The sequence below is a fragment of the Rhincodon typus genome, chromosome 3, assembly GCF_021869965.1.
Source record: "Rhincodon typus isolate 14 chromosome 3, sRhiTyp1.1, whole genome shotgun sequence".
NCBI lineage: Eukaryota > Metazoa > Chordata > Chondrichthyes > Orectolobiformes > Rhincodontidae > Rhincodon > Rhincodon typus.
Genome location: NC_063334.1, coordinates 83165578 through 83190677, shown reverse-complemented (window position 1 = coordinate 83190677; position 25100 = coordinate 83165578). Strand labels below are relative to the sequence as shown.

At 41.4% G+C, this 25100-nt stretch overlaps 1 protein-coding gene across 2 annotated transcripts in view; it reads right to left on the bottom strand.

Annotated features, from left to right (window-relative positions):
* Positions 1 to 23363, bottom strand: part of fam172a (family with sequence similarity 172 member A) — a 176581-nt gene extending 153218 nt beyond the window's left edge. The window contains exons 1-3 of one of the 2 annotated variants that reach the window (XM_048594968.1): positions 23345 to 23363; positions 18925 to 19026; positions 7246 to 7346 (exon numbers count right to left, since the gene is read on the bottom strand). In XM_048594968.1, coding sequence (XP_048450925.1) covers positions 7246 to 7346; positions 18925 to 18994 — 171 coding nt within the window. In that variant the 5' untranslated portion in view covers positions 18995 to 19026; positions 23345 to 23363. Of the gene's footprint in view, positions 1 to 7245; positions 7347 to 18924; positions 19027 to 23344 lie in introns of those variants that run through there. The other variant, XM_048594967.1, reaches the window with a different exon arrangement.
* Positions 23364 to 25100: the final 1737 nt, after the last annotated feature.

Here is a 25100-nt window from a genome sequence, read left to right as displayed (position 1 = left end):
TTTGGAATCTTTCATTTTGCTGAGGAGTGCAATATTACCTGGATTTGTTTATAATTAGCCTGATCTCAGAGAAGCTAATGGTGTCACTTGGGTTAACCCACAGCAAACATTTTAATGCATTACAGCTGCATTATTCCATAAGCGTTCAGTCAGCAACTATTGCACTGAGTGCTTTTTGACGCTAAATTTAGCTTTAGGCTTATAACTGGGCCTGCACCTGTGAACCAGCTGCACAGACATCCTGTACCTCAGAACAGTGCATGGCAGGTCAATTCAAATGATTTTGGGATATCATTTTCTTTAAAGTTCCAAACTCTGCCTCCTCTTTAATGGTGCCAAATTCTCCACGTGGTGCCACCCTAGGGTGAGGATATTTTGATCAGCAAGAACACATAACACAGTATACCAAGACTTAGAACCCTTTCCTCCATGCTTGGGCCAGACATTATAAACTCATCCCACGACAATTTTCCAGCTCTATTGCTTGTCAGTACTCTCGACAGAAGATCACTTTCCCACTGCTACCATATCCCAAAATCCTCTGCACTTCACACTAACTCAAGGAAAGGATGGAAGGAGAAAATACTTGGGAAATAGTTCAATGGCATAAGCTCTCAGGATTCAAAGGAGGAGGTCCTTTTATTGTTAAATCCTTTAGTTCTTTGAACCTTTCTTTTGGGTTGTTTCACTTCTTCATGAGGCATAGAGCAACTGGTTCACAAATTAGGAAATTTCTCCATTCTCAATTAAAAGCAGCAGCCTACAGTAACTGTTGGGGAAAAAACATTTGGCTTTCCTTGCCTTCAAGTATTTAGTACATACTCAAAGCTAGGAAGCTGTCATTTTGGTCAGGAGAACTCAGTCAAGTCAACCAAAATGGTCTTCACGCAGAGGATCCCAGCATAGTAAATCAAAGGCAGCTTCTGATACCAGACCAGACCATGCTGGGGTAGTCAGATCCTCGTCTCATAAGGGCTGAGAAGTCAACTGACAGGCAACACATCATATTTGACTCTTCTTGCCCTATTGTGAGCTGTTTTTCTCATAGAATTAGAGAGACAGGCATTAGTGGAAATGAAAGTAGAGGCACAGCTATTACTGTTGGTATAGATAGGGAGGTGTCTCAGGTGAGATAGTGAGTAATTGGCGCAAAGAGCACACAAGGGTAATGGCGTCAAGAGTTGAGGTGGGTAGAGAGTGTGATGAAAGTGCTGGGGCAACAGTGAAAGTGATAGAGAATAAGCCATGGTAGGACTTGGCAGTAGCAGAGACAGAATGAGTGAGAGGTATCGGAGAGAGGATGGTGATATTTACCCTGCTGAAGTGGCAAAGGTCACCAACCTTTCTTCCAACGGTGCTGAGCACTCCACCAAATGGCTAAGATTACTTTACCACAGGGGCAAACTCTGGCATAGCCTCTACTGCTGGTCCTCACGGAGAACGACATCCACATTGTCATCATCCCATCCCGCAGGACCAAGACCTTACCAGTAAAGTGGGGTGCCAATTTTTCACCATGCGCTCTGTCAGGGGCAAATGTCTGAAAACATACAGGGCAGCTCTGCACTGACAATGCTTTTCTGGACACACAATGGGCTTATAAAGATCCACCTTATTAGTAGAATGATACATTGTGTGCCCTGACATTGGTAGAGTGAAATCAACTACTTCCTGGACTCAGAGCATTTCTTTTTAACCATTACACTTCCGTTTCCAATTAAAAAAATTTTAAACCATATAACACATTTCAAAAAAAAACTTTTTCAGGGAATAATAATTTTGTTGTCCAGACCCATTTATCCTATCCTTTGTGGCCCTTGAGAAGGTGTGGTAAGCTGCCTTCTTGAACTGTTGCAGTCCACTTGGTGAAGGTACACCTATAGTACCGTTGGGTAGAATGTTTCAGACTTTCAACAAATTAACAATGAAACAACAGTGATATAGTTCCAAGTCAGGATGATGTGTGGTTTGGAGGGGAACTTGCAAGTGGTGATGCTCCCATGTATCTGCTGTCCTTGACCTAACAGATGGTAATGGTCATGAGTTTGGAGGATTCTGTCTAAGGAGCCTTGGTGAATTTCTGCAGTATATTTTCTAGATGGTACACATATGCACAGTAGCAGCAGTTATAGAACAAGTAAATGTTGATGGTGGGAGGTGGGCTGCTTGTTCCTGGATAGTGTCAAAATCCTGGAGTCTTGTTGGAGCTCCACTCTTCCAAGAGGAATATATCCCATCACACTCCTGATTTGTGCCTTGCAGATGGTGGAGAAACTTTGTGGAGTTAGGAGATTAACTGCTCACTCTGACCTGCTCTTGAAACCAACTATTTACACAGCTAATTTTATTTTAAAATTTGTTCATGGCTATCAGCATTGCTGGTTTGTCCAGCATTTATTGCTAATCCCCAATTGCCCGGAGGAATAGGATGGCAGATTGCCTTCCCTAAAGGACAATAGTGAACCAAATAGCTTTTTAGAACAAATCCGTAATGGTGATATGATTGCCATTAGACTAGGTTTTTATTCAAGACTTTTACTGAATTCAGATTTTACCATCTGCTATATTGGGATTTGAGCCCATGTCCCAGACCATTAACCTGGGGTTCTGGATTACCAGTCCAGAGACTATACTCCTATGCCACCACCTCCGTGATGTTCTGAACTAATATAGTTCAGTTTCTGGTCAATGGCAAACCTCAGGGTGCATACTGTGGGAGATTTAATCATGGTAATATAATTTTTTTTTCTATTCACGGGATGTGGGTCTCACTGGCCAGCCAGCATTTATTGCCCGTCCCTAGTTGCCCTGGAGAAGGTGGTGGTGAGCTGCCTTCTTGAACCACTGCAGTCCACCTGCTGTAGGTTGATCCACAATGCCATTAGGGAGGGAATTCTAGGATCTGGATCCAGTGACAGTGAAGTAACGGCAATATATTTCCAAGTCAGGGTGGTGAGTGGCTTAGAGGGGAACTTGAAGGTGGTGATGTTCCCATATGTCTGTTGCTAATGTTCTTGAGTAGATTTGTAGCTCGGGTTGTGGTTGCTATGGTCAGGGCATACTGTATCTTCCTCTTGTTGTTTGTGTGACAGGCATTGTTTGACCCAGCTGTTCAGGTATCCGTTGCCTCTTAGAGACAACGCCCTGACATAATTGTCACGTTACCATACATCAAGAACATATCTGAATTGATCCCAAGACTCCCATGGCCACTGGGCATCAGAGTGGCACACAAACCTACATCAACCCTACGCCAACTGCTGACAAGAACCAAAGACCCCTTACCCACTATGGGCAGAACCAACGTTATATACAAGATTCCATGCAAGGACTGCGACAAACAGGAAGAAAACTGGCAACAAAAAGACACGACCAATAACACTCGTCTCCATACATACAGACAAGGAGAACTACCAGTTCGATTGGGACATCAGGATCCTAGGACAAGCCAAACAGAGACAAGTACGAGAATTTCTAGAGGCCTGGCTCTCCACCAAAAAGGCAATCAATAAACACAAAGAAATAGACCCTATATACACATACCACAGCAAAGAAAAACCGGAAGTGAGGCAATCAACTCCAACGGACCCCAGAGTTTAAATAGCAAGTGGGAAAATACAACAATGCTTCACCAGGGGCTGCACTGATAATGTTACTCAGAAGGTAACGAAACATCTGCAAATTACTGAACCAGCTCAGCTAGCGAACCAACCACAGCATATCTGCTGCCGTTGTCCTTCTAGATGGAAGTGATCGTGGATTTGGAAGGTGCTGTCGGAGTTCGTTGATGAATTTCTGCAGTGCATTTTGTACACAGAAGTGAGTGGTGGTGGTGGTGGGAGTGGTTGCTTGTGGATACAGTGCCAATCAAGTGGGCTGATTAGTGCTGGATGGTGTCAAGCTTCTTCAGGGTTGTTGGGGCTGCACTCATCCAGGCAAGTGGGGAGTATTCCATCACACTCCTGACTTGTGCCTTGTAGATGGTGGACAGGTTTGCGGAAGTCAGGTGTGTTCCTCGCCACAGTATTCCTAGCCTCTGACCTGCTCTTGCAGCAACTGTGTTTATGTGGCGAGTCCAGTTGAGATTCTGATCAATAATGCCCAGGATGCTGTTAGTGGGGAATTCAGTGATGGCAACACCATTGAATGTCAAGGGGTGGTGTTTAGATTGTCTCTTTAGAATGAGACATAGCTCGGCATTTGTGTGGCGCGAATGTTAATTGCTACAGGTCACCCCAAGCCTGGATATTGTCCAGATCTTGTTGCATTGGACACGGACTGCTTCAGTACCTGAGGAGTCACAAATGTGCAATCATCGCTCATATCCCCGCTGGAGGGAAGGTCATTGGTGAAGCAGTTGAAGATGGTTGGGCCTAGGACACTACCCCGAGGAACTGAGATGATTGACCTCCAACAACCACAACCATCATCCTATGTGTCAGGTATGACTTTAACCACCGGAGCTTTTGCCCCCCAATACCTTTAGATTCCAGTTTTGCTAGGGCTTCTTGATATCACCCTTGGTCAAATGCAGCCTTGATGTCAAGCCGTCGCTCTCACCTCACCTCAGGAATTCAGCACTTTTGTCCAATGTTTGGTCCAAGTCTGTAATGAAGTCAGGAGCTGAGTGGCCCTGGCAGAACCCAAACTGGACATCAATGCGCAAGTGCTGCTTTATAGCACTGTTGATGACACCTTCTATCACTTTACTGATGATCAACAGTAGACTGATGGGGCAGTGATTGGCTGCGTTGGATTTGTCCAGATTTTTACGTACAGGACACACTTGGGCAATTTTCCACATTGTCAAGTCGATACCAGTGTTGTAACCATACTGGAACAGCAAGTTCTGAAGCACAACTCTTCAGTACTATTGCTGGAAGCTGGAATGTTGTTACGGCCCTTAGCCTTTGCAGTATCCAGTGGCACCAACTGTTTCTTGATATCACATGGAGTTGATCGAACTGACTGAAGACTGGTATCTGTGATGCTGGGGACCACTGGAAGAGGCCAAGATGGATCATCTACTTTGCACTTCTGGCTGAAGATTGCTGCGAAAGCTTCAGCCTTATCTTTTGTATTGATGTGCAGGGCTCTTCCATCATCGAGGATGAGCATATTTAGGGAGCCTCCTCCTCCAGTGAGTTGTTTAATTGTCCACCATCATTCACGACTACACGTGGCAGGACTGCAGAGCTTAGATCTGATCCATTGGTTGTGTGGTGGCTGAGCTCTGACTATTATTCTGCATATGCTGGTTGCCGTGCAAGTAGTCCTGTTTGGTGCTTCACCAGGTTGACACCATACCTTCAGGTATGCCTGGTGCTGCTCCTAGCATGCCTTCCTCCACTCTCCATTGAGCCAGGATTGATCCCTTGGCTTGACAGCCATGGTTGAGTAGAGAATATGTAGGCAGTGAGGTTACAGTTTAGGCTGGAGTACAATTCTGCTGCTGTTAACCACCCACAGTGCCAGATGGATGCCCAGTCGGGAGTGTAGATTTGTTCGAAGTCTGTCCCATTTAGCACAGTGATAGTGCCACACAACACAATGGAGGTTATTTTCAATGTGAAGGCAGGACTTCATCTCAACAAGGAACGTCCATTGGTCACTCTTACCGTTACTATCATGGACATATGCATCTACAGCTGGCAGATTGGCAAGGATGCGGTCAAGTAGGTGTTGCCCTCATGATGGTTCCCTCACCACCTGCCACAGATCCAGTCTAGCACCTATGTCCTTTAGGACCCATCAGCTCAATCAATAGTACTACGGCCGAGCCACTCCTGATGACGGACATTGAAATTCCCCACCCAGGGTACATTTTGTGCCCTTGCCATCCTCAGTGCTTCCTCCAAGTGTTGTTCAATATGGAAGAGTACCGATTCATCAGCTGAGGGAGGACGGTATGTGGTAATCAGGAGGAAGTTTCCTTGCCCATGTCTAACCTGAAGCCATGAGGCTTCACAGGGTCTGGAGTCAATGCTGAGGACTCCTAAAGCAACACCCTCCTGCCTGTATACCACTATGCCACCATCTCTGCTGGGTCTGCCGGTGAGACAGACATATCTGGGGATGGTGATGGTGGTGTCTGGGACATTGTATGTAAGGTATGATTCCATAGGTATGACTATGTCAGACTGTTGCTTGACTAGTCTGTGAGCCAAATCTCCAAATTTTGGCACTAGCCAGATGTTAGTGAGGAGGACTTTGCAGGTCGACATAGCTGTTTCTGCGGTTGTCTTTTCCGGTGCCTTGGTCAATGCCAAGTGATCTGTCTGGTTTCATTCCTTTGGGACTTTGTAGCAATTGGTATAACTGAATGGCTTGCTAGGCCATTTCAGAGGGCAAGTGAGAGACAACCACATTGCTCTGGGTCTGGAGTCACATGTAGGCCAGACCAGATGAGGAAGGCAGATTTCCTTCCCTGGAGGACATTCGTGAATGTCAAAGGATGATTGTTAGATTCTCTCATGCTGGAGATGTTATTGCCTGGCACTTGTGCAGTGTGAATGCATGGATACTGTCCACACCTTGCTGAACGTAGACGTGAACTGCTTCAGTATCGGAATAATCATGCTAAACATTGCGCAATCATCAGCATACATCCCTACATCTGACCTCATGATGAAGTAAGGTCATTGATGAAGTAACTGAAGATGGTTGCACATAGGACACTATCCTGAAGAATTCCTGGAGCTTGAGATAATTGATTAGGGCTAGGGTCATTATCTTCCTTTGTGCTAGGTATAATTTGGATTTGATACAAGTATGATTTTCTGGAATCTCTTCAGTAATGTCATTCAATGGGCAGTGAAGGATATGCTATTTCATAAAGACAGGAAAACTTAACATAAATACAAGGGTAAAAAAGGCACTGGATATGGACCAATTCACATAATGTTTGAAATAAATAGATTACAGAATTTCCTAGTCATACCTTTGCTGCCTCTAGAGTTTAAAGCTAATTATCTTTTTTAGGACTAATTCTCCAAACTTGTGCAACAAGTACACAGCTCTCATTTCTGAAAATTGCAGGCTCACTACTCACTGGCTTTGCGTGTATTTATAGACAGAATATCGGAAAGAATACAAATACCTGCATTTTCCCAACGCCCATTCCCCATTATGTACCATAAGGACAATTTCACAAATCAGCATGCATCTTCTTATAATTATCAGTCACCACATGTATGTATAGATCACCCAATCAAAGTTATTAACAGTAAAAAAAAAAGAACTTACCTCTCCAAGAGCTTCATAACGTTTCTGATTCCATCTGTGCAAGTCCTCATGGTAATTAAATACATATGGCTCCCCAGTTTTTATATGTCTTAACTGTCCCTCTAGACACAAAGAATAAATTTCAATCATTCGCATGTAACTTTAACAAAATCTCCTCAGTCAGATAGCAAAACAAAGTACAGCATATCTTAAATCTCGTAATGTTAATTAATACATTCTGTTTTATTTTTGTTTCATTAAATGGACTCATCCATCATGTGAAGCAAAACCACAGCTGATAATCAAAAAATGCTGTTCCACAGGCAGCAAGTTGCTCAGCTCAATCACAACATCAAAGAATCAAGCACAGTTGCAACATCCAACTGACTGTGAAGGAAAGTAAATTTCCTGATTTTCACTTCCAACTGGATAATCACAGGACAGCATAGGTGTGGGCAATAACAATAGTACAAAAGAGCAATCTACTGCATTTTAACCCCTAAAATACAAGTCACAGCACTGCAATAAACTGAATTCCAGTATGTTGCTTTGAACAAACTCAGACGCATAAAGAAAGATAACATATTTTTGCAGAACTTCCTACATTCCTTTATAAAATATTATCCAAATATTTGGAAATGCATCAGACTCAAAACAATTTGGAAACTCAGTGTTGCAAGACAGTTTGCATTTAGCTAATCTCTCCTGTCTGTGCTGCTATAGCAATGGTCGGAACAGGCAAGGGATGCAGGGAGGGTTTCGAAGCAGAGGGTTAGATTGGGAGGTGGTCGCAGTGGGGGAGATGGTCAGAGATGGGAAGGGGTGCAGGGAGGCAGTCAGACAGGAGGAGGGACGCACAGTGATGTTCAAAGTAGCGGTTAGGCAGAGGAGTGATCACAAAGGGGCAGGTTGCATGGAGGTGGTCAGAGGAGGAGAGTGGAGTGAAAGAATCGTGTTGGGGCAGGGGAGGAGACGCAGGGGGAGCACCAAGCAAATGGACATTTAGAGTTGAGGTACTAAAGTGATGTAAGCAAGGGGAGAGTTGGTTAGACAAAGGCATGCAAGCAAGAAGGCTGAGGTTTTGTGAACAGGGGTGATGGGGCACACAACAACAACAGGGGCTAGGGCCGAATAGCAAATCCTTCTATCAGGTCTTGCCACTTGACATGTGGCTACACCACAGGTGCAGCAGATTGGACTGGGCAAATGGTGGCATGTATAATCAGGCAAACCTATTTTGCAGGATGACTTCTTCAGCTCTCAGCCAAGTTTATAATCAAAGCCATGTTGATCATTCATAACATCTAAGACAAGCGACAAGTGAAGCGCCACTGAAATTTTAGACGTTGTGAGATGTGCAGAGAGCGACAATGTTAACTGAACTGAAAGCTGAGTCCACTGGATCAATGTTGAGCAAGACAAGTCAAATAGGATAAGTGCTGGGAAGGGGTACACGTGGGAAAGAAAGTTGGCAAAAATGGCCCCTAGCAGTACTTCTTTCTTCAGCAGATTTCTATTGCAAAAATCCAGACAATGCTGGAAATAACCAAAAGGTGGATAAACAACTGAAGGAACGATCTATAGTACAGCAGAAAATGGAAGACATTAAAATGATAAGCACTGGTGGGCAGAGCCAAAAGGCAGTAGTAATGTGACAAGTAATGAAACAAATACATATGTCAGAGAAGTTATTAAGAGCAGAATAATGAAAGCTGCCAGAGAGAAAAGGCAAAGCGATACTGACTGACACCAGCAACAAAGAAGAAGCAAAATGAGAGGCCTAAATTACATTCCAAAATTTTTGACCTCAATTCTGGGTCCAGAAAGGTGTAAAGTGCCGAATCTAAAATGTGTGCTGTTCCTCAAGCTTATGTTGAGTTTCAATGAAATGCTATACTGAAATGAGCTGAAAGAAGTCACAATGGAAGCAAGGTAAGGAATAAAAATGGAAGGACAGCAGAACCTCAGGGTCAGTCGTGCAGACATAATGGAGGAGTGCCGTAAAGAGATCAACCAAACAGTATTTAGTCTTTCCAGAGTGTCATAGATGAACTGATCCTCTACCATTTCCACCTCTTTCGGCCACTACCAAAAGCATCTTTACCAACCCATTCAGTATTCCGAAGGAATCGTTCTCACCGTAACATCCTGATCCACTCTTCAAATCATATCAAAATCACATATCCTTCCCACGAAACCCTCATATAAGAGATGCAATGTCTGCTCAACACTGTCTCTCTCCTCACCACCTAAAGCCCAAGAACTCCTTTCAGGCGAATCAGCACTCTTATGTACTTTTCAATTTTGTATATCCACATTCATTATTTACAGTGTGGTCTACTCTTCAATGGGGAGAACGAATGCGGATTGGGTGACTGCTTTGTTGAACACAAGCATTACATACAGGCTTTCTTTGGCCTGTCTTTTTGAATTCTCCACCTTGTTTTCATGTCAACATCTGTCCTTCATGAACTACAGTTTTTCCAACAATACAAGCTCAAGCAACAAAACCACATCTTTCAAAAATCCACATTATAGCCTTTTGGACATTAAGTTCAACAATTTCAGTCTGCAATCTTTGCGCTTCTTCCCCACACCCCCCCAAACCGCTGCCATTTTGTTGCTTCTCTCTTTGCATGTTTAAGTTTTGGTATCAGCATCCCTATTTGGCATTTGGGCAGCAGCTGTTCATTATTCAGCCACTCAACCTTTCTGGGCACATCCTTTATTTCTTTACTTAGTGTATCACTAATGTTTGAGGGTGTCCCAACAAGTTATTTGTCATTAAGGTCTCCTGTTTTCTGCCCTGCTACTAACTTTACTTTTTGTTTTGTCTCCAAACACCTCACCCACCATATGATCTCATTAAAAACTAGTACATTTCTCTTTTTCAGTTCTGATGAAAGGTCATTGACCTGAAATATTTACTCAGTTTCTCTTTCTACATTCTGTCAGATTGGTTTAGAAATTCCTCCATTTTCTGCTTTTCTTTGAAATTTGCAAGACCTGCAACATTTTTCTTTTATATTTAATTTCTCGCGAATCTCTGTTGTAGCCTCTCTACTACTTAATTTCTTTCCAATACTGCAGAATCCAAAACTGCATCAGGAATAGAAAGTTACTTAGCTAGTAATGAAAAGGACATGGGAAATAGTGTGGGAATGAGATATGTCAACTTTGGTCACACCAAATGGCACAGCAGGTGCAGGTTCAGAGGACTAAGAGGCCTAATCCCTCTTCTACATAAGACATAGGAGCAGAAATGTGGCTATTTAGCCCATCAATTCAGCTCTGCTGTTCAATCATAGCTGATAAGTTTCTCAATCCCATTCTCCCGCTTCTTCTTCGTAACCCTTATTCCCCTTGACAATCAAAAACCTATCTATCTATCTCTGCCTTAAATATATACTCAATGACATGGCTTTCACAGCCTTCTATGGCAATAAATTCCATAGATTCACTCTGGCTGTAGATATTTCTCCTTTTCTCCATTCTAAAGGATCTTCCCTTTACTCTATGGCTGTGCCCTCAGGTCCTAGTTTTGCCTGCCATCTTCCCAACATCCACTCTGTCCAGGTCGTTCAGTATTCTGTAAGTTTCAATTAAATCCCCACCTCATCCTTATAAACGCCATTAAGTATAGACCCAGAGTCGTCAAACATTCCTCATATGTTAAGCATTTCATTCCTGGGATCATTCTCGTGAACCTCCTCTGGACCCCCTCCAGGGCCACTACATCCTTCCTGAGGTATAGGGCCCAAAATTGCTCACAATACTCTAAATGTGGTCTGACCAGAGCCTTATAAAGCCTCAGATGTACATCTTTGCTTTTATATTCTTGTTCTCTCAAAATTAATGCCTCCATTGTATTTGCCTTCCTAACTACTGATTCAACCTGCAAAGTTACCTAAAGAGAATCCTGGACTAGGACTCTCAAGTCCCTTTGCACTTCAGATTTCTGAATCTGCTCCCTATTTAGAAAACAGTCTATGCTTCTATTCTTCCTACCGAAGTGCATGACCTCAACACTTTCCTATGTTGCATCTGCTACTTCTTTGCCTACTGTCCTAACCTGTCTTAAATCCTTCTGCAGCCTTGCTACCACCCCAATACTATCTGTCCCTCCACCTATCTTTGCATCATCCGCAAGTTTATCCAGAATGCCTTCAGTTCTTTCATCTAGATCATTAATGTATAACGTGAAAAGTTGTGGTCCCAACATTGACCCTTGTGGAACACCACTCATCATCGTCTGCCATCCTGAGCAGGACCATTTTATTCCCACTCTTTGGTTGTCTGGCAGACAACCAATCTTCTATCCATGCTAGTACCTTGCCTCTAACACCATGGGCCCTTATCTTAAACAGCAGCCTCCTGTGCGACACCTTGACAAAGGCCTTCTGGAAATCCAGGTAGATAACATCCTTTGGCTCTCCTTGGTCTAAACTGCTTGTTACCTCCTCAAAGAATTCTAACAGATTTGTCGGGCATGACTCCCCCTTGACAAAACCATGTTGACTTTGCCCTACATTACCATACACTTCCAAGTATTCAGAAATCTCATCCTTCACAATGAACTCGAAAATCTTACCCACGAACAAGGTCAGGTTAATAGGCCAGTAATTTTCAGTCTTTTGCCTTATTCCCTTCTTAAACTGAGTGGGGTGGGGGGGCGGGGAGGAGGGGTGTCACATGAGTGATTTTTCAGTCCTCCGGAACCCTCCATGACTCCAGTGATTCCTGAAAGATCACCTTCAGAACTATCTCCTTCAGAACTCTGGGGTGTAGTCCATTTGGTCCAGGTGACTTATCCACCTCCAGGCCATTCAGTTTTTCTAGCACCTTTTCCTTGGTGATGGCCACCATACTCACCTCTGCCCCCGACTCTCTTGAATTTTGGGATATTACTCGTGTCTTCCACCGTGAAGACTGACGCAAAGAACTTATTCAGTTCCTCAGCCATTTCTTTGTTCCCCCTTACTACTTCTCCAGTGTCATTTTCAAGTGGCCTAATGTCCACATTTTCCTCTCTTTTGCCCTTTATATAGCTAAAGAAACTCTTACAATGTTCTTTTATATTACTGGCTAGCTTATCTTCATATTTAATCTTCTCCGTCCTTATTTCCTTTCTCATGGTTTTCTGTTGGTCTTTGTAGGCTTCCCACTGCCCTTCATCGCATTATATATTTTTTCTTTTGCTTTTATGCTGTCCCTGACTTCCCTAGTCAGCTATGGTTGCCTCATCTTCCCTTTAGCATGTTTCTTTTTCCTGTGGATGAATTTTTGCTGCGTCTCCCAAATTACTATTAGAAATTCCTGCTTTTGCTGTTTCACTGTCTTTCCTGCTGGGCTCCTCTCCCAGTCGATTCTGGTCAGCTCCTCCCTCATGCCTCTGTAGCTGCCCTTATTCAACTGTAACACCCGTTATATCTAATTCCATGTTCTCCCTCTCAACCTGCAGAGTAAATTCTATCATATTATGGTCACTGCCTAAGGGTTCCTTGACCTTAAGCTCCCTCATCAGGTCTGCTTCATTGCATGAGACCGATTCCAGAACTGCCTATTCCCTAGTGGGCTCCACCACAAGCTGATCCAAAAAGCTATCTCGTAGACATTTCACAAATTCATTTTCTTGTGATCCACTGCCAAATTGATTTTCCTAGTCCATCATCACTTAACCTTGCCTTTCCAACATAGCTTTTCTATCTCCTGTTGTTCCTTGTGCACCATATCCTGCCTACTGTTTGAAGGCCTATACACAACTCCTATCATGGCTTTTTAACCTTTGCGGTTCCTCAACTCTACCCACACAGATTCTACACCATCTGCCCTACTTTGTTTCTTGTTATTGACTAACCTCACCTCTTCTGTCACATGCCTGTCTTTTCAATAGAATGTATATGCTTGGTTATTTGTCTCCCTGTCCTGACCCCTTTACAGCCACATCTCCATGCTGCCCACCACATCATACCTCCCAATTTCGACCTGTACCACAAGCTCACTTAGCTTATTCATACAGCGCGTGCATTCAGATACAATACCTTTAGTCTGTATTTAGCATCCCTCTTTTCATTGTCATTTGTTTACCCGGTATGCTTGAAGATGGATTCCTAATCCTTTCCAAACACTGTCCTATTTTGTGTGCTGGCGACTTTAATAATCTCTGCTGAGCTCGCCTTTCTTTTCAATTTTTCGTACTTTTCCATGCGGTTGAATCCACCCCTACAGATGTTAACCTGCTGCTTTGTTTCCCATTGGTCATTATAATTCTCGGAGTTTTATCCTTCACATCCCCCCACTTTCCAGTTTAAAGTCCTGTTAACCACCCTATTAACTTTTCTCGCTGGAAAATTAGTCCCAGCTCAGTTCAGGTGGAGGCTGTCCCAGCGGTACAGGTCCCTCTTGTTCCAATACTAATGCCAGTGCCCCATGAAAAGGAACCCCTCCTTCCCGTACCACTCTTTTAGCCACATGTTTACTCCCCATATTCATGCGCCCCTTTGCCAATTTGCACATGGCTCGAGCAGTAATCTGGAGATTATAACCCTCAAGGACCTGATCTTTAATTTAGTTCATGGTTACTGATAATCCTTGAACAGTTCCTCTTTCCTAGTCTTGCTTATGCTGTTTGTCCCGAAGTGGACCACAACATTTGGATTCGCCCCCTCCCTTTCCAATAACCTTTCAAGCTGGTCAGAAATGTCTGTCACCCTGGCACTGGGCAGGCAACATACCATGCAGGACCCTCTATCCCCTTATAAAGAATGCAATCTATTCCCCTAATTATAGAATCCCCTACAACTACCACTTGTCTTTTTACTCCCCTCTGTTGAATGGTCCCCTCTGCCACAGTATCGTTGTCAGCTGGCTCATCCTCCCTACACCCCTGTTCCTCATCCACACAGCAAGCAAGTACTTTGTACCTGTTGGGCAAGGTCAAGAGCTGAGGTTCCTCTGTTTACGAAGCAGGATCCCTCGACCTGCCTCACTCGCAGTCACACCCTGCTGTCTCTGCCCACTGACAGAATTTGTGATACTTACTCTACCAGGTGTGACTGCATCCTGAAACACAGCGTTCAGGTAACTCTCCCCCTCCCAGATGTGCCACAGTGTCCGAAGCTCAGACTCCAGCTCATTAATTCTAATGGTTTGAGGATGCAATCTGAATTTTTAATAGGAAACCGAAACGAGAAAAGAATTAAGAAAAGAACCAAGGATTCTTGGAAGATTGCATCATGTTTTGAAAGCAAGTAACCTGTCACTCATTATAAACACTGTTTACACAGCTGTTGGTTTCAGCAGTAGTTGAAGTGTAATTTGCAGATGAACTGGATCCATTTTGCCCAACTGCACTAGATCCCATAGGCACTACCTCCTTGACCAGTCTCCCATGTGAAATCTTGTCAAAAGCCTTGCCAGAGCCCATGTTGACTAGATCTACTGCACAATGTTCATCCATACGCCTAGCCACCTCTTTGAAAAACTCAATCAAACTTGTCAGAAATGATCTACCCCTGACAAAGCCATGCTGACTATCCAAGATTAATCCTTGCCTCTCGAAATGCAGATTAATTCTTTCCCTCAGAACGTTTTTCAATAGTTTCCGTATCACAGATATTAGACTCACTGATGGATAATTCCCTGGTTTATCCCAAACACCTTTCTTGAATAATTCTACCACATGTCCTCTGGCAACTCTGAGTCCAGAAAGGAATTTGTCAGGGTTCCTGCAATCTCCTCCCTTGCCACCCACAGCAGCCTGGGATAAACCTCATCTGAGCCTGGGGTCTTATCTAATTTTAAGTCTGCTAAAACCACGAATACCTTCCCCATCTCTGCACATCACGAACATATAAAATGATAGGTAAATGGGGAAATAGGGGAAAGAACAAAGGAAAAAACAAGACCTATGATGGGTTAGGGTTAGGCAGGAGTATGGGTTAGGTGTGTGAGACAGGAGTGACTAAGCAACAAAAAGGGTGATGAGGCATAGCAAACTGAGATGGTAATGAGACAAAATAAAAGGGTCTGGAGAAATTATAAAAGGGAATCACAAAATCATCACAACACTATTTCAACATAACACTGGGGAGAGGCATTGGGGCATTTATTTGAAATGGATCTGTTGGGTCTTAAAGAGAATAAGTGCCTAAGTAAAAACGGGAAGTGCTGTTCGTCAAGCATGCATTGAATAAAAGGTCAGAGTGGGAGTGGAATGGAGAAACAAATCGTCAAGTAACCAGAAACTTAGGGTCTAGATGCAGACTAGACAAAGATGGTATGTAGTTATCCAATTTTTATTCTCCTCGGTTTAGTACAGACTGTATTGCAACTACAGAATACAATTTATTCAAAGAAAATCACTGTTACATTTAGAAGAGTGTTTGGGATCCAGGAACTTGCAAAGGGAGAAAGAGACATGTTGCATCGCCTGTGCTTGCAAGAGAAGAGATCATGATTTTGGGGTGATATAGGAGTGGACAAAGTACCACAGGCAGAGCAGAATCATCAGAATGCTCAACAGGGTGAGAAGGAATAAAATGTTTTCTGGTGGCAGCTATGGTGAAGGATGATCATTAAGTGCAGGGGCTGGCAAGGTGGAAGATGAAGACAGGCAGAACTCATTAGGCCGGAAGAGGAAGCAGTATAAGCAGAAGAATGCAAATTCAAACAGACATGGAACACATTGAAATCAATGATTTCAAATTACAACCACTCCATTGATTCCTTTTTTAAGATGGCAACTATTGGTTCTAATTCTGTTCTGCATCATAGTATGTGTCATTTAAATTTCTCTTGTCTTCCACCCTATCAAAGACATTCTCCTTGTCTAATCACCAAGTACCTGCCTCCCAATTTTTTGCTGCCAATGAACTTGCTTAAAGTGTGCAATTTGTAATGTTTCCCAGTTTAGATGAGCCATTACAGACCTGAAACATTCATGCTGTCTGTCTCCATTGGTTGTGCCCAAACCTAATTATTTTAAAAATTTGTTCATGGAATGAGAGTGCCACTGGCTATGCCAGCATTTATTGCCCATCATTAAAAGAGCCAACCACATTGCTGTGGGTCCAGAGTCACAAGGAGGCCAGACCAGGAAAGAATGGCACATTTCCTTCCCTGACCAAAAATCAGCAAATGGACAATGGCTACCATTAGCTTTGTATTCCAGATTTTTATTTTTTATACAAATTTCATTGTCTACCATGGTGGGAACGGAACCCAAACCCCCAGAGCATTAGCCTGGAGTACTGGAATACTAGTCCAGTGACATTATGGTTGCAACACTGCCTCCCCCATCTAACCCCAGCTTTTCAGCTCTCAGCAACTCAAGTATCTTCTTCTGTTCAAAGAACAAAAATGTTGGCAGTTCAAGGTGATAGAATATTCAAATAATATCATTATATTTATTGATATTCAAAAGTTCAAGTTAGCATCTCTACATTCTTGGCTAGTAAAGAACATAAGTTGATTTAAGGAATGTTTTGGAAGCATGGACAAAAGTCACACTAATAGCGTCTTCAACATAAAGTGACTGAAGATAGAGCTGTTCAATGTGGAATAAGGATAAACAATTCTGGAGAAGTTATCCAAAGTTAGGAGAACACACACATGCTAAAAAGGATGGGTTATTTAAATCTTAACAGAAGTATTTGGTCCTCAAAATCTAACTCACGGGTCAGATGAAATTTTAAAATGAATTCTTGTGACATAAGTTATGTCAGCATTTGTTGCCCTTCTCTAGTTGTTCTTGAGAAAGCCATCTTTGTGAACTAACGTAACCTAACTGAAGTAACAGTTTAAACCCGGCAACAATTAACGGAGAGAGCGTGAACCCCAGTTCACACGAAAAAATATGCAGAAATAAAGCCTCAATAAAGACAAAAAGATATGGCTTAGGATCTCAATCATGAGGAATAAGGAATTAGAGAACCATCTACATGTTTTGAGGTTATCAAATAGTCCTGCTCAGCTCAGAATTGCACATGATGACAGCTTTTGGATTAGGTAACAGATAATACCAAAACGTTGACAGCAATCACTGGAGGTTGGAAGAATGAGGGGAAGATTGCATGGAAATTTATAAAATTTTAATCGGACTAGATAGGGTTCATGCAGAAAAATTGCTCCTGATGACTGGGGAGTCCAAGGATATGGCATGGGACATTTAGGACTGAAATGAAGAGAAGCTTCTTCATCCAGGGAATGGTCAGCCTGTGGAATTCTCCACCTTAGAAGCAAGATTACAAGGATTCAAAAAAGAACTTAAAACAGATTAAGAGGAGGCCACAACCCATTGCACATTTGGAAAATCATAATCTAATCAAGCAGAGCCAGCATGGCTTCATGAAGAGGGAACTCATGTCTGACTAATTTATTAGTCTTTCGAGGTATTCTCAACCCGAGCGGATGAGGTGTATTTGGAATTCCAGAAGGTGTTAACTTCTTGTGAGATACCTTGTTTAAGTCTAAGATAAGAGCCTGTAATGTTGGAGGTAGTATATTGGCATGAATAAAGAATTGGCTAGTAGACAAGAAACAGCGAGTGGGGATAAGGGGTTCTTTTTCAGATTGACAACCTGTAAACAGTGGGATTCCATAGAGGTCAGTGCTAGGACTGCAACTGTTTGCAAAACATATATTTTAGTGCAGCCGAATTTGCAGACAACACAAAGATAGATGGAAAGGCAAGTTACAAAGAGGATACAGTTTACAAAGATATCAATACGTTAAGTAAGTAGGCAAAACAATATCAAATGGAGTGTAATATGGGAAAAATGCAAAGATGTCAATTTTAAAATGGAGAACAAAAGACAGAATATTATTTAAATGGAGAAAAACTGCAGAAAGATGTAACACAAAGGGACTTGGCTGTACAATTAAGTACAACTATCTTAGGAATTCCTTGTGGTGCTGCGACAAAGTTTGAGATAAACTATATACAAGAATTTCACATAATTCAGAATTTTACACCACCTGACCTTTTCTCTCAACCATAGTTTGTGGGGAAAAAAAAATCTCCACATGTTCTTTAAAAATAAAAATAAAAATAAAATAACTTCACATTCCATCCAATTACAAGGATGCATAGTGTCTTACCAACAAATATGATAATCTCCTAATTTTTAATTCAGGAACATCTGTTTACAGATCACAGCACAGAAAGAGGCCATAGGCCTATCAAGTCTGCACTCTGAAGAGCATCCTACTAAATCCCTGTAACCCTATAGGGGTAGCAAGGTGGCTCAGTGGTTAGCACTGCTGCCTCACAGCACCAAGGACCCAAGTTCGATTCCACCCTCAGGCGACTGTCTGTGTAAAGATTACACATTCTTCCTGCGTCTACGTGGGTTTAATCCAGCTGCTCTGGTTTCCCCCCACAGTCCAAAGATATGCAGGTTAGGTGGACTAGCCATGCTAAATTGCCCATCATGTCCAGGGGTGTGCAGGCTCAATGGATTAGCCATGGGAAATGCAGGGTTACAGTGACAGGATAAGGCAATGGATCCAGGAGGGATGCTCTTCAGAGAGAGTCATTGTGGATTCGATGGATCACATGGCCTGCTTCCACACTGTAGGGATTCTATGATTCTATGTCTGCTTTCCCTTTCTGCTAGATATTGATTTCTATAGTAATATGCAGAAAACATAGCACTTGAATGATATATTTATTATCTGCAGACTCAATTTCTGACTTACTTTCATTAAATGCATATTCAAATTCATCAAGTGTTTGAGGAAACTTAAGAGGTGGCTCATCTTTTTTCATAAGTTCTTCCAAGTCTATCCTAGACAGTAAATCTGGAATAAAGGACAATAAAACAAACTAAAAATCTTTCACAATATTGTGCAAATGAAACTGGTGTAAACCTTTGATCATACTTGACAATGTTTTAATGGGGATTGGAACAGCCAGATACCCTTCAAATACACAGTTCTAAATACATACGGATTAAGGAAAATGTATGTATGGAGCAAGTTCTGATGCAGTAAAGCATCTCCCAATCCAGAGAAGGTTCACTAGGCTGATAGCAAGTATGAAGGAACTGTCTTACGAAGAGAAGTTGAGTAGATTGGTCTTGCACTCACTAGAATTTACAAGAATAACAAGCAACTGTATTCAAACAAAGAAGATTCTTAGGGGACATGATGCAGTAGAGTTGAAGAGGTTGTTTCTCCTCATGGGAAAGTTGATGACCAGGTGGCATTATCTCAGAATAAGGGATTACACATTTAAAATGCACGAGGAGGACTTTCTTCTCTCTGAGGGTAGTGAATCTGTGTGAGTCTTTATCACACAGGGCTTGAGAGTCCGGGCCATTAAGCATATTCAAAGAGGAGTTAGACAGACTTTTAATCAGTAAAGGATTAGACAGTTGCAGGGAAAAGATAGGAATGTAGAGGTGAGGATTTTCAGATCGCCATGATCCCATTGAATGGGGAAGCAGACTTGATAGGCTGAATAGCCTACTTCTTCTCCCATGTCTTATGGTGTTAACTGAATCAGCTGATTATTCATGATTTTGTAAATACAGCTCCATTTGGCAAAAAAGTCAAAGGGGTAATATTCTCATTACCTACTTATTTAAACTTGAGAGGGAAAAGATCATTGCCAAAGTATTGAGCTACATACAACTCAAAGCAATCTCTCAAAGCTTCTCCATGACAGAGTCCAGCATTACATTTTGATATTCAGTTTCACAATTAATTAGAGAATCATGTGCAGATGTCAAAGTCAAAACTTACATACCCACATATTTAATATTGGAACATTCACAGTTAGCTGCTTACATAACATCGTCCAATGAAAATCTTTATTTCAGTATTTTTCTATGTACGATTAAATTACTCACCATGTTTTACAAAGAACGAGCAAGATTTCCCTCCTCTGCCTTGACAAGGTATTTCTTTAAAATATTTATACCAAGTGAAGAAATTCTTCCACACAAGTTCATTTTCTTAATAGGTTACATCTATGCCTGCTATACATACCAACATGGCTCACTCTGAAGGAATGATCTAGGATGTGTTTCGTATATAGTTTAGTATTTAGAAGAAGTTCTTTCTGAATGTTTTTGAGGCATACCTCATTTAAAAAATAGTCTGAGAAGGAAATGGATCAATTGTGGAACATAGCTGTACATATTTACTCAGTGATGACAGTTCTGTCATCAGTGGGTGATAAAAGCCCTGTCAAAATCATTTATGCTTTTGTAGTTTACTGAATGCAAACTTAAACATTTTGATTCAGAGAGGTTTTTTTTCCCCACATAAAGTAAGATGAGCAAGGAATACAGAACTGTGATTATATTGGAGATTAGTGGATTCTTTTAAGGCAAACTACAGAAGTCTATCAAGTGTAAAATCAAACTTACCTATCTAAACGAAGTACACCGGGTGTCAAACTATTTTGCCAACAATATAATAAGCAGTATTCTCACTAATTTTAGGCTCACCCACAAATCAAAATCCTGGTGAGACCATATGGGAAGGGTTACAGAATAGAAGCATGCAGGCCCAAGTGGACAGCTGTTAGAAACCTATGAAGTGGGTCAACATCATTGACAGAGAGGTCCCAAACGTAGACTGTACAATGGATGCATATTTAAAAAAAAAAATTAGGTAAATAAAAGCAAAACACGGCAGATGATGGAAATCTGAAATAAATACAGAAAATGTTGGAGAAATTCAGTTGGTCTGTGAGCATCTATGGGAGACAGAAAAACAGTTAATGTTTCAAGCCCAATATGACTTGCCTTCAGCAACAGTAGACTTGAAATATTAAGTTTGGATGGATGATGGCCTTATAGTATTATCACCAGATGATTAAACCAGAGGCACAGATAATTTTCTGGTTTCAATTAAAAAAAATCTGGGATTAGGAGTCTAACATTGACCATGAAATTGTTGCCTATTAACAGAAAACGCCATCTGCTTCGCTAATGTCCCTTCAGGAAGTAAATCTACAATCCTTACCTGACCTGGCCTACTCCAGACTCATTTCCCAAGAGTCCAAGGGAGACTAAATGATTGTGGTTAGTGACCCTACAATTTCTAATTGACTCTCAGCTGCTTTCAGAGCAATGTGACAATGCTGTCACTTTAAGAGTTTTGTCCTGGCTTTCTTTGAAGACAGGTTGTATGGCAGAGGTAACGAGCTGGCTAATGATGACCATTTGAGTAAACAGTTTGGGGACGCCTTGGGATTTTTTTAATGCAGCCCGAATGGGTGTGGCCAGTTCTCACAGGTTAGAATTTCTGGAATAACAGAGTGTGGAGCTGGAGGAACACAGCAGGCCAGGTAGCATCAGAGGAGCAGGAAAATTGATGTTTTGGGTCAGGACCCTTCTTCAGAATTTCTGGGTTTTGGTTTTTCAGTAGCATCAGAAGCTATTGGGGTCTCAACAGGGTTGTAAGCTTCAGTGAATGTTTCGTGGCTGCTACGCTCTGAATTTTCTCAATTTTTTTCCCTCCTGGCCTTGAGAACTGCATGCAAGAATCAGTGTCTGAATTTTCCTTTTTTACCAAGGTGTGTGTTTATGGGATGTTACTATATTAGAACAGCTAATTAGTAATAGTTACCGTATCTAGTATTCTATTAAGTTTCCGATAGAGTTGTTATTCTAAATTCCTTTTTCTTTGGTTGTATTTTTACTACACAGTATTTAAAATGTGTTCTGTCTAATGTTGAGTAGTTTGACCAGTTGCCTTACATCTGGAGGAGATACTTCATATTTGCCTTTAAAGATAAGAAAAACTTAGGGTCTACACTACCTTCTTAACATATTTTGAGGCAATCTGGTCTGCTTCATAACAGCAGTTAGAGAAGGGCAATAAATACTGGCCTGGCCAGTGACATCCATATCCTGTGAATAAATAATAAAAAGAATGGTGCCAGACTTGCTGAGTTTCTCCAGCATGTTGTGTTTGTTGAAGAAAATTAAAATCTGGGTGGCAGTTGCAGCATACCCAAAACATGCAAACTTTGGGGGAGGAAATAAACAAATGTAGACAGCTAACTGGTTAATGCAAAATTCCAGAATCTGAAAGAAACACAATGCTTTAACTGTACTACATAATGGCATTCATCCTGCATTTTCTACTCAGTTCTCTGAATTTAATGAATATATGCCAGGCTGGGAAAGACAGATTTTTGGTCTTTCAAGGAATCAAGAAATTTGGAGAATGAGTGGAAAAGTGAAAATGAAGCCCAAGTTCAGCCATGGCTGAATGGCAGAGCATATTTGATGAGCTCAATGATCATCTCTTACTCCCATGTTTTGTGTGTCCCTTTTTTATGCATCCCTATGAAAATATTTCTTCTTTTGATTTAACAAAGTTAGTTAGGTTCAATAAATCACCAAAATAATTAGCTTTCTGATCAAAATGAAGTAGTCTCCACCATTTTAATATGGGATTGATGCTCCCTACAAAGCTCTAAGATTCACCTCTATACCTCCATCATTTAAATGCCCTCTGATCGGTTAACCACAAAGCCATACATTTTCTTAAATCCAAGAAAACGGGACCAATGCGTTCTCCAAAGTCACCAAAGCCACTCAGCCAGTTGACTGGATACCTCAACACAGCATAAAAAGTGTTTTCAAAAACACACCATTCTTTATTTCTCATCATTTTCTCATCTAAATTGAATTATTGTTTCTGGATCAGCTTGAAGTTCTTCAATATTCTCGTTGATTCATTTTTCACATTCTGGAATTTGTAATTTTATTGCAAAGGTAATAAAACTACAATGAAATGCTAAGAAATACTCTATGATCTCTGAACTACTGTTTTATCTCCCTGTGATTAATTTAATAGTCTAGTAATTATACAAATAGACTGGGAAGATGAACATAAACTGCTCCAAAATCCGGAAATTCTCAAGAAAACCTTAAATGTGATTTCCTTCATAGAAGTCACAAGAAAAAAAAAAAAAGAGTCTACCCTGTAACCATCATACTCAATGAAATGGATTGGCTATCCCAACAGTTCTGAAGGATACAGCAAAGTGGATGTGCTCAATCAACATATATCATTCTAAAAAAAGTGGTAAGAGCTGCACACTTAAGTTCAATTTTACATTAACATCTGGAAATGTATTAAATTGATTGCTAACCTTGTTATTTTCAAGTGCTAGGATGTCCATAAACCACTAATCCAGTTGTTAGAAACTTGTATTCTCGATCAATATGCAGGTAGGTTGCTGACCTATTGCCATGTTTATAATAACACTAGCTTGTCACGGTTAATAGCCTTTCATCTGAAATAAGGGGATATTCAACTTTACTACAGCTAAAATGGCTGTGTTTCAATTTAGGCTGTTATTTATTTCTCCCCTCTTCCAAAAGCTAGTTTACAACCAGCATAAGGCTGTACTGATTAAATTATGTTCTGAATATTGATTATGAAACTGGACACAAATGTAGCAAAATATGTGAGGTCATTCATGTGTATCAATACTGAATGAAGTTTGAAAATAGATCTCTTGGGGGATGAAACTTATCTTGGGTAGTATTACGAAGCTGACAGTAATGAATCGGCAGCTTGTTTCATAGTTCACCATTTCACTCACTTTTAATCTGGCTGAATGCAAAATGTATAATTAAGTAAAATCAGACTGAATAAAAGCAAGTGATGCAATCCAGAAATTAGTTTCACAGCTTTTTGTATAATCAGGCTGACTGGCAGAGGTCGTACCTTCAATCTTCCATTTGTTAAACTGGACACTTGAATGGGTAGAATAGTACACAATAAATAGGGCAGGGGTAAGTCATTTGCTCTTTTGAGCCTGCTCCACTATTTAATAAGATTATGGCTGATCTGGTGGTGAATTTAACACCACTTTCCTGCCTGTTCCCCATAATCCTGGACTCCATTGCAAATCCAAAATCTAACTCAGCCTTGAATGTTGTCAACAAAAAAAAAGTGAAATCTCACAGCTGATCTTGGAGACGCCTCATCATCAGAACTACTCACAGCTGGGAATGTCAGGTTTTCAGAGCTTGAAGCAGCTAAGTGTTTGTTTTTCAGACTTATAAAGCTTACAAATCTTAATCGTTATTTCTTTTGTAAATCTGCAATGTTTTGCTGAGATCTGCCTCTTAATCCTATGTTTTATACTAAAAAAACTTTGATTAATTTAGCGCAGAGCACTGTGTATAGGAGTTGGGATGTCATGTTGTGGCTGTACAGGACATTGGTTAGGCCACTTTTGAAATACGTTTTCAATTCTGCTCTCCCTGCTATAGTCTCATTTGCCAGCAATTCGCCCATATCCCTCTAAATATACCCGTCTAGATGCCTTCTAATGTTGTAATTGTACCAGCTTCCATCACCTCCTCTGGCAGCTCATTCCATACACGTACAATCCTCAGTGTGAAAAAGTTGCCCCTTAGGTCCCTTTTCAATCTTTCCCCTCTCACCTTAAACCCATGCCCTCTAGTTTTGGACACCCCCACCCAGGGAAAAGACCTTGGCTATTCAGCCAATCCATGCCCTTCATGATTTTATAAACTACTGTAAGGTCACCCCTCAGCCTCTGATGGTCCAGAGAAAATATCCCCCAGCCTATTCACCTTCTCCCTACAGCTCAAACCCTCCAACCCTGGCAACATCCTTGTAAATCATTTCTGAACCGTTTCAAGTTTCACACCTTTTCTGTAGCAGGGAGACCAGAATCGAACACAATATTCCAAAAGTGAATCACTGAAGTAAACAGACTGGTCTGTAATTGCTGGGGTTATCCTTAAAAACCATTTTTGAACAAGGGCATAATGTTTGCAGCTCTCCACTGGCACTTCCCACGAGTCCAGGGAAGATTGAATGATTGTGGTTAGTGACCCTACAATGTCCAATTACACTTTCTTCAAAAT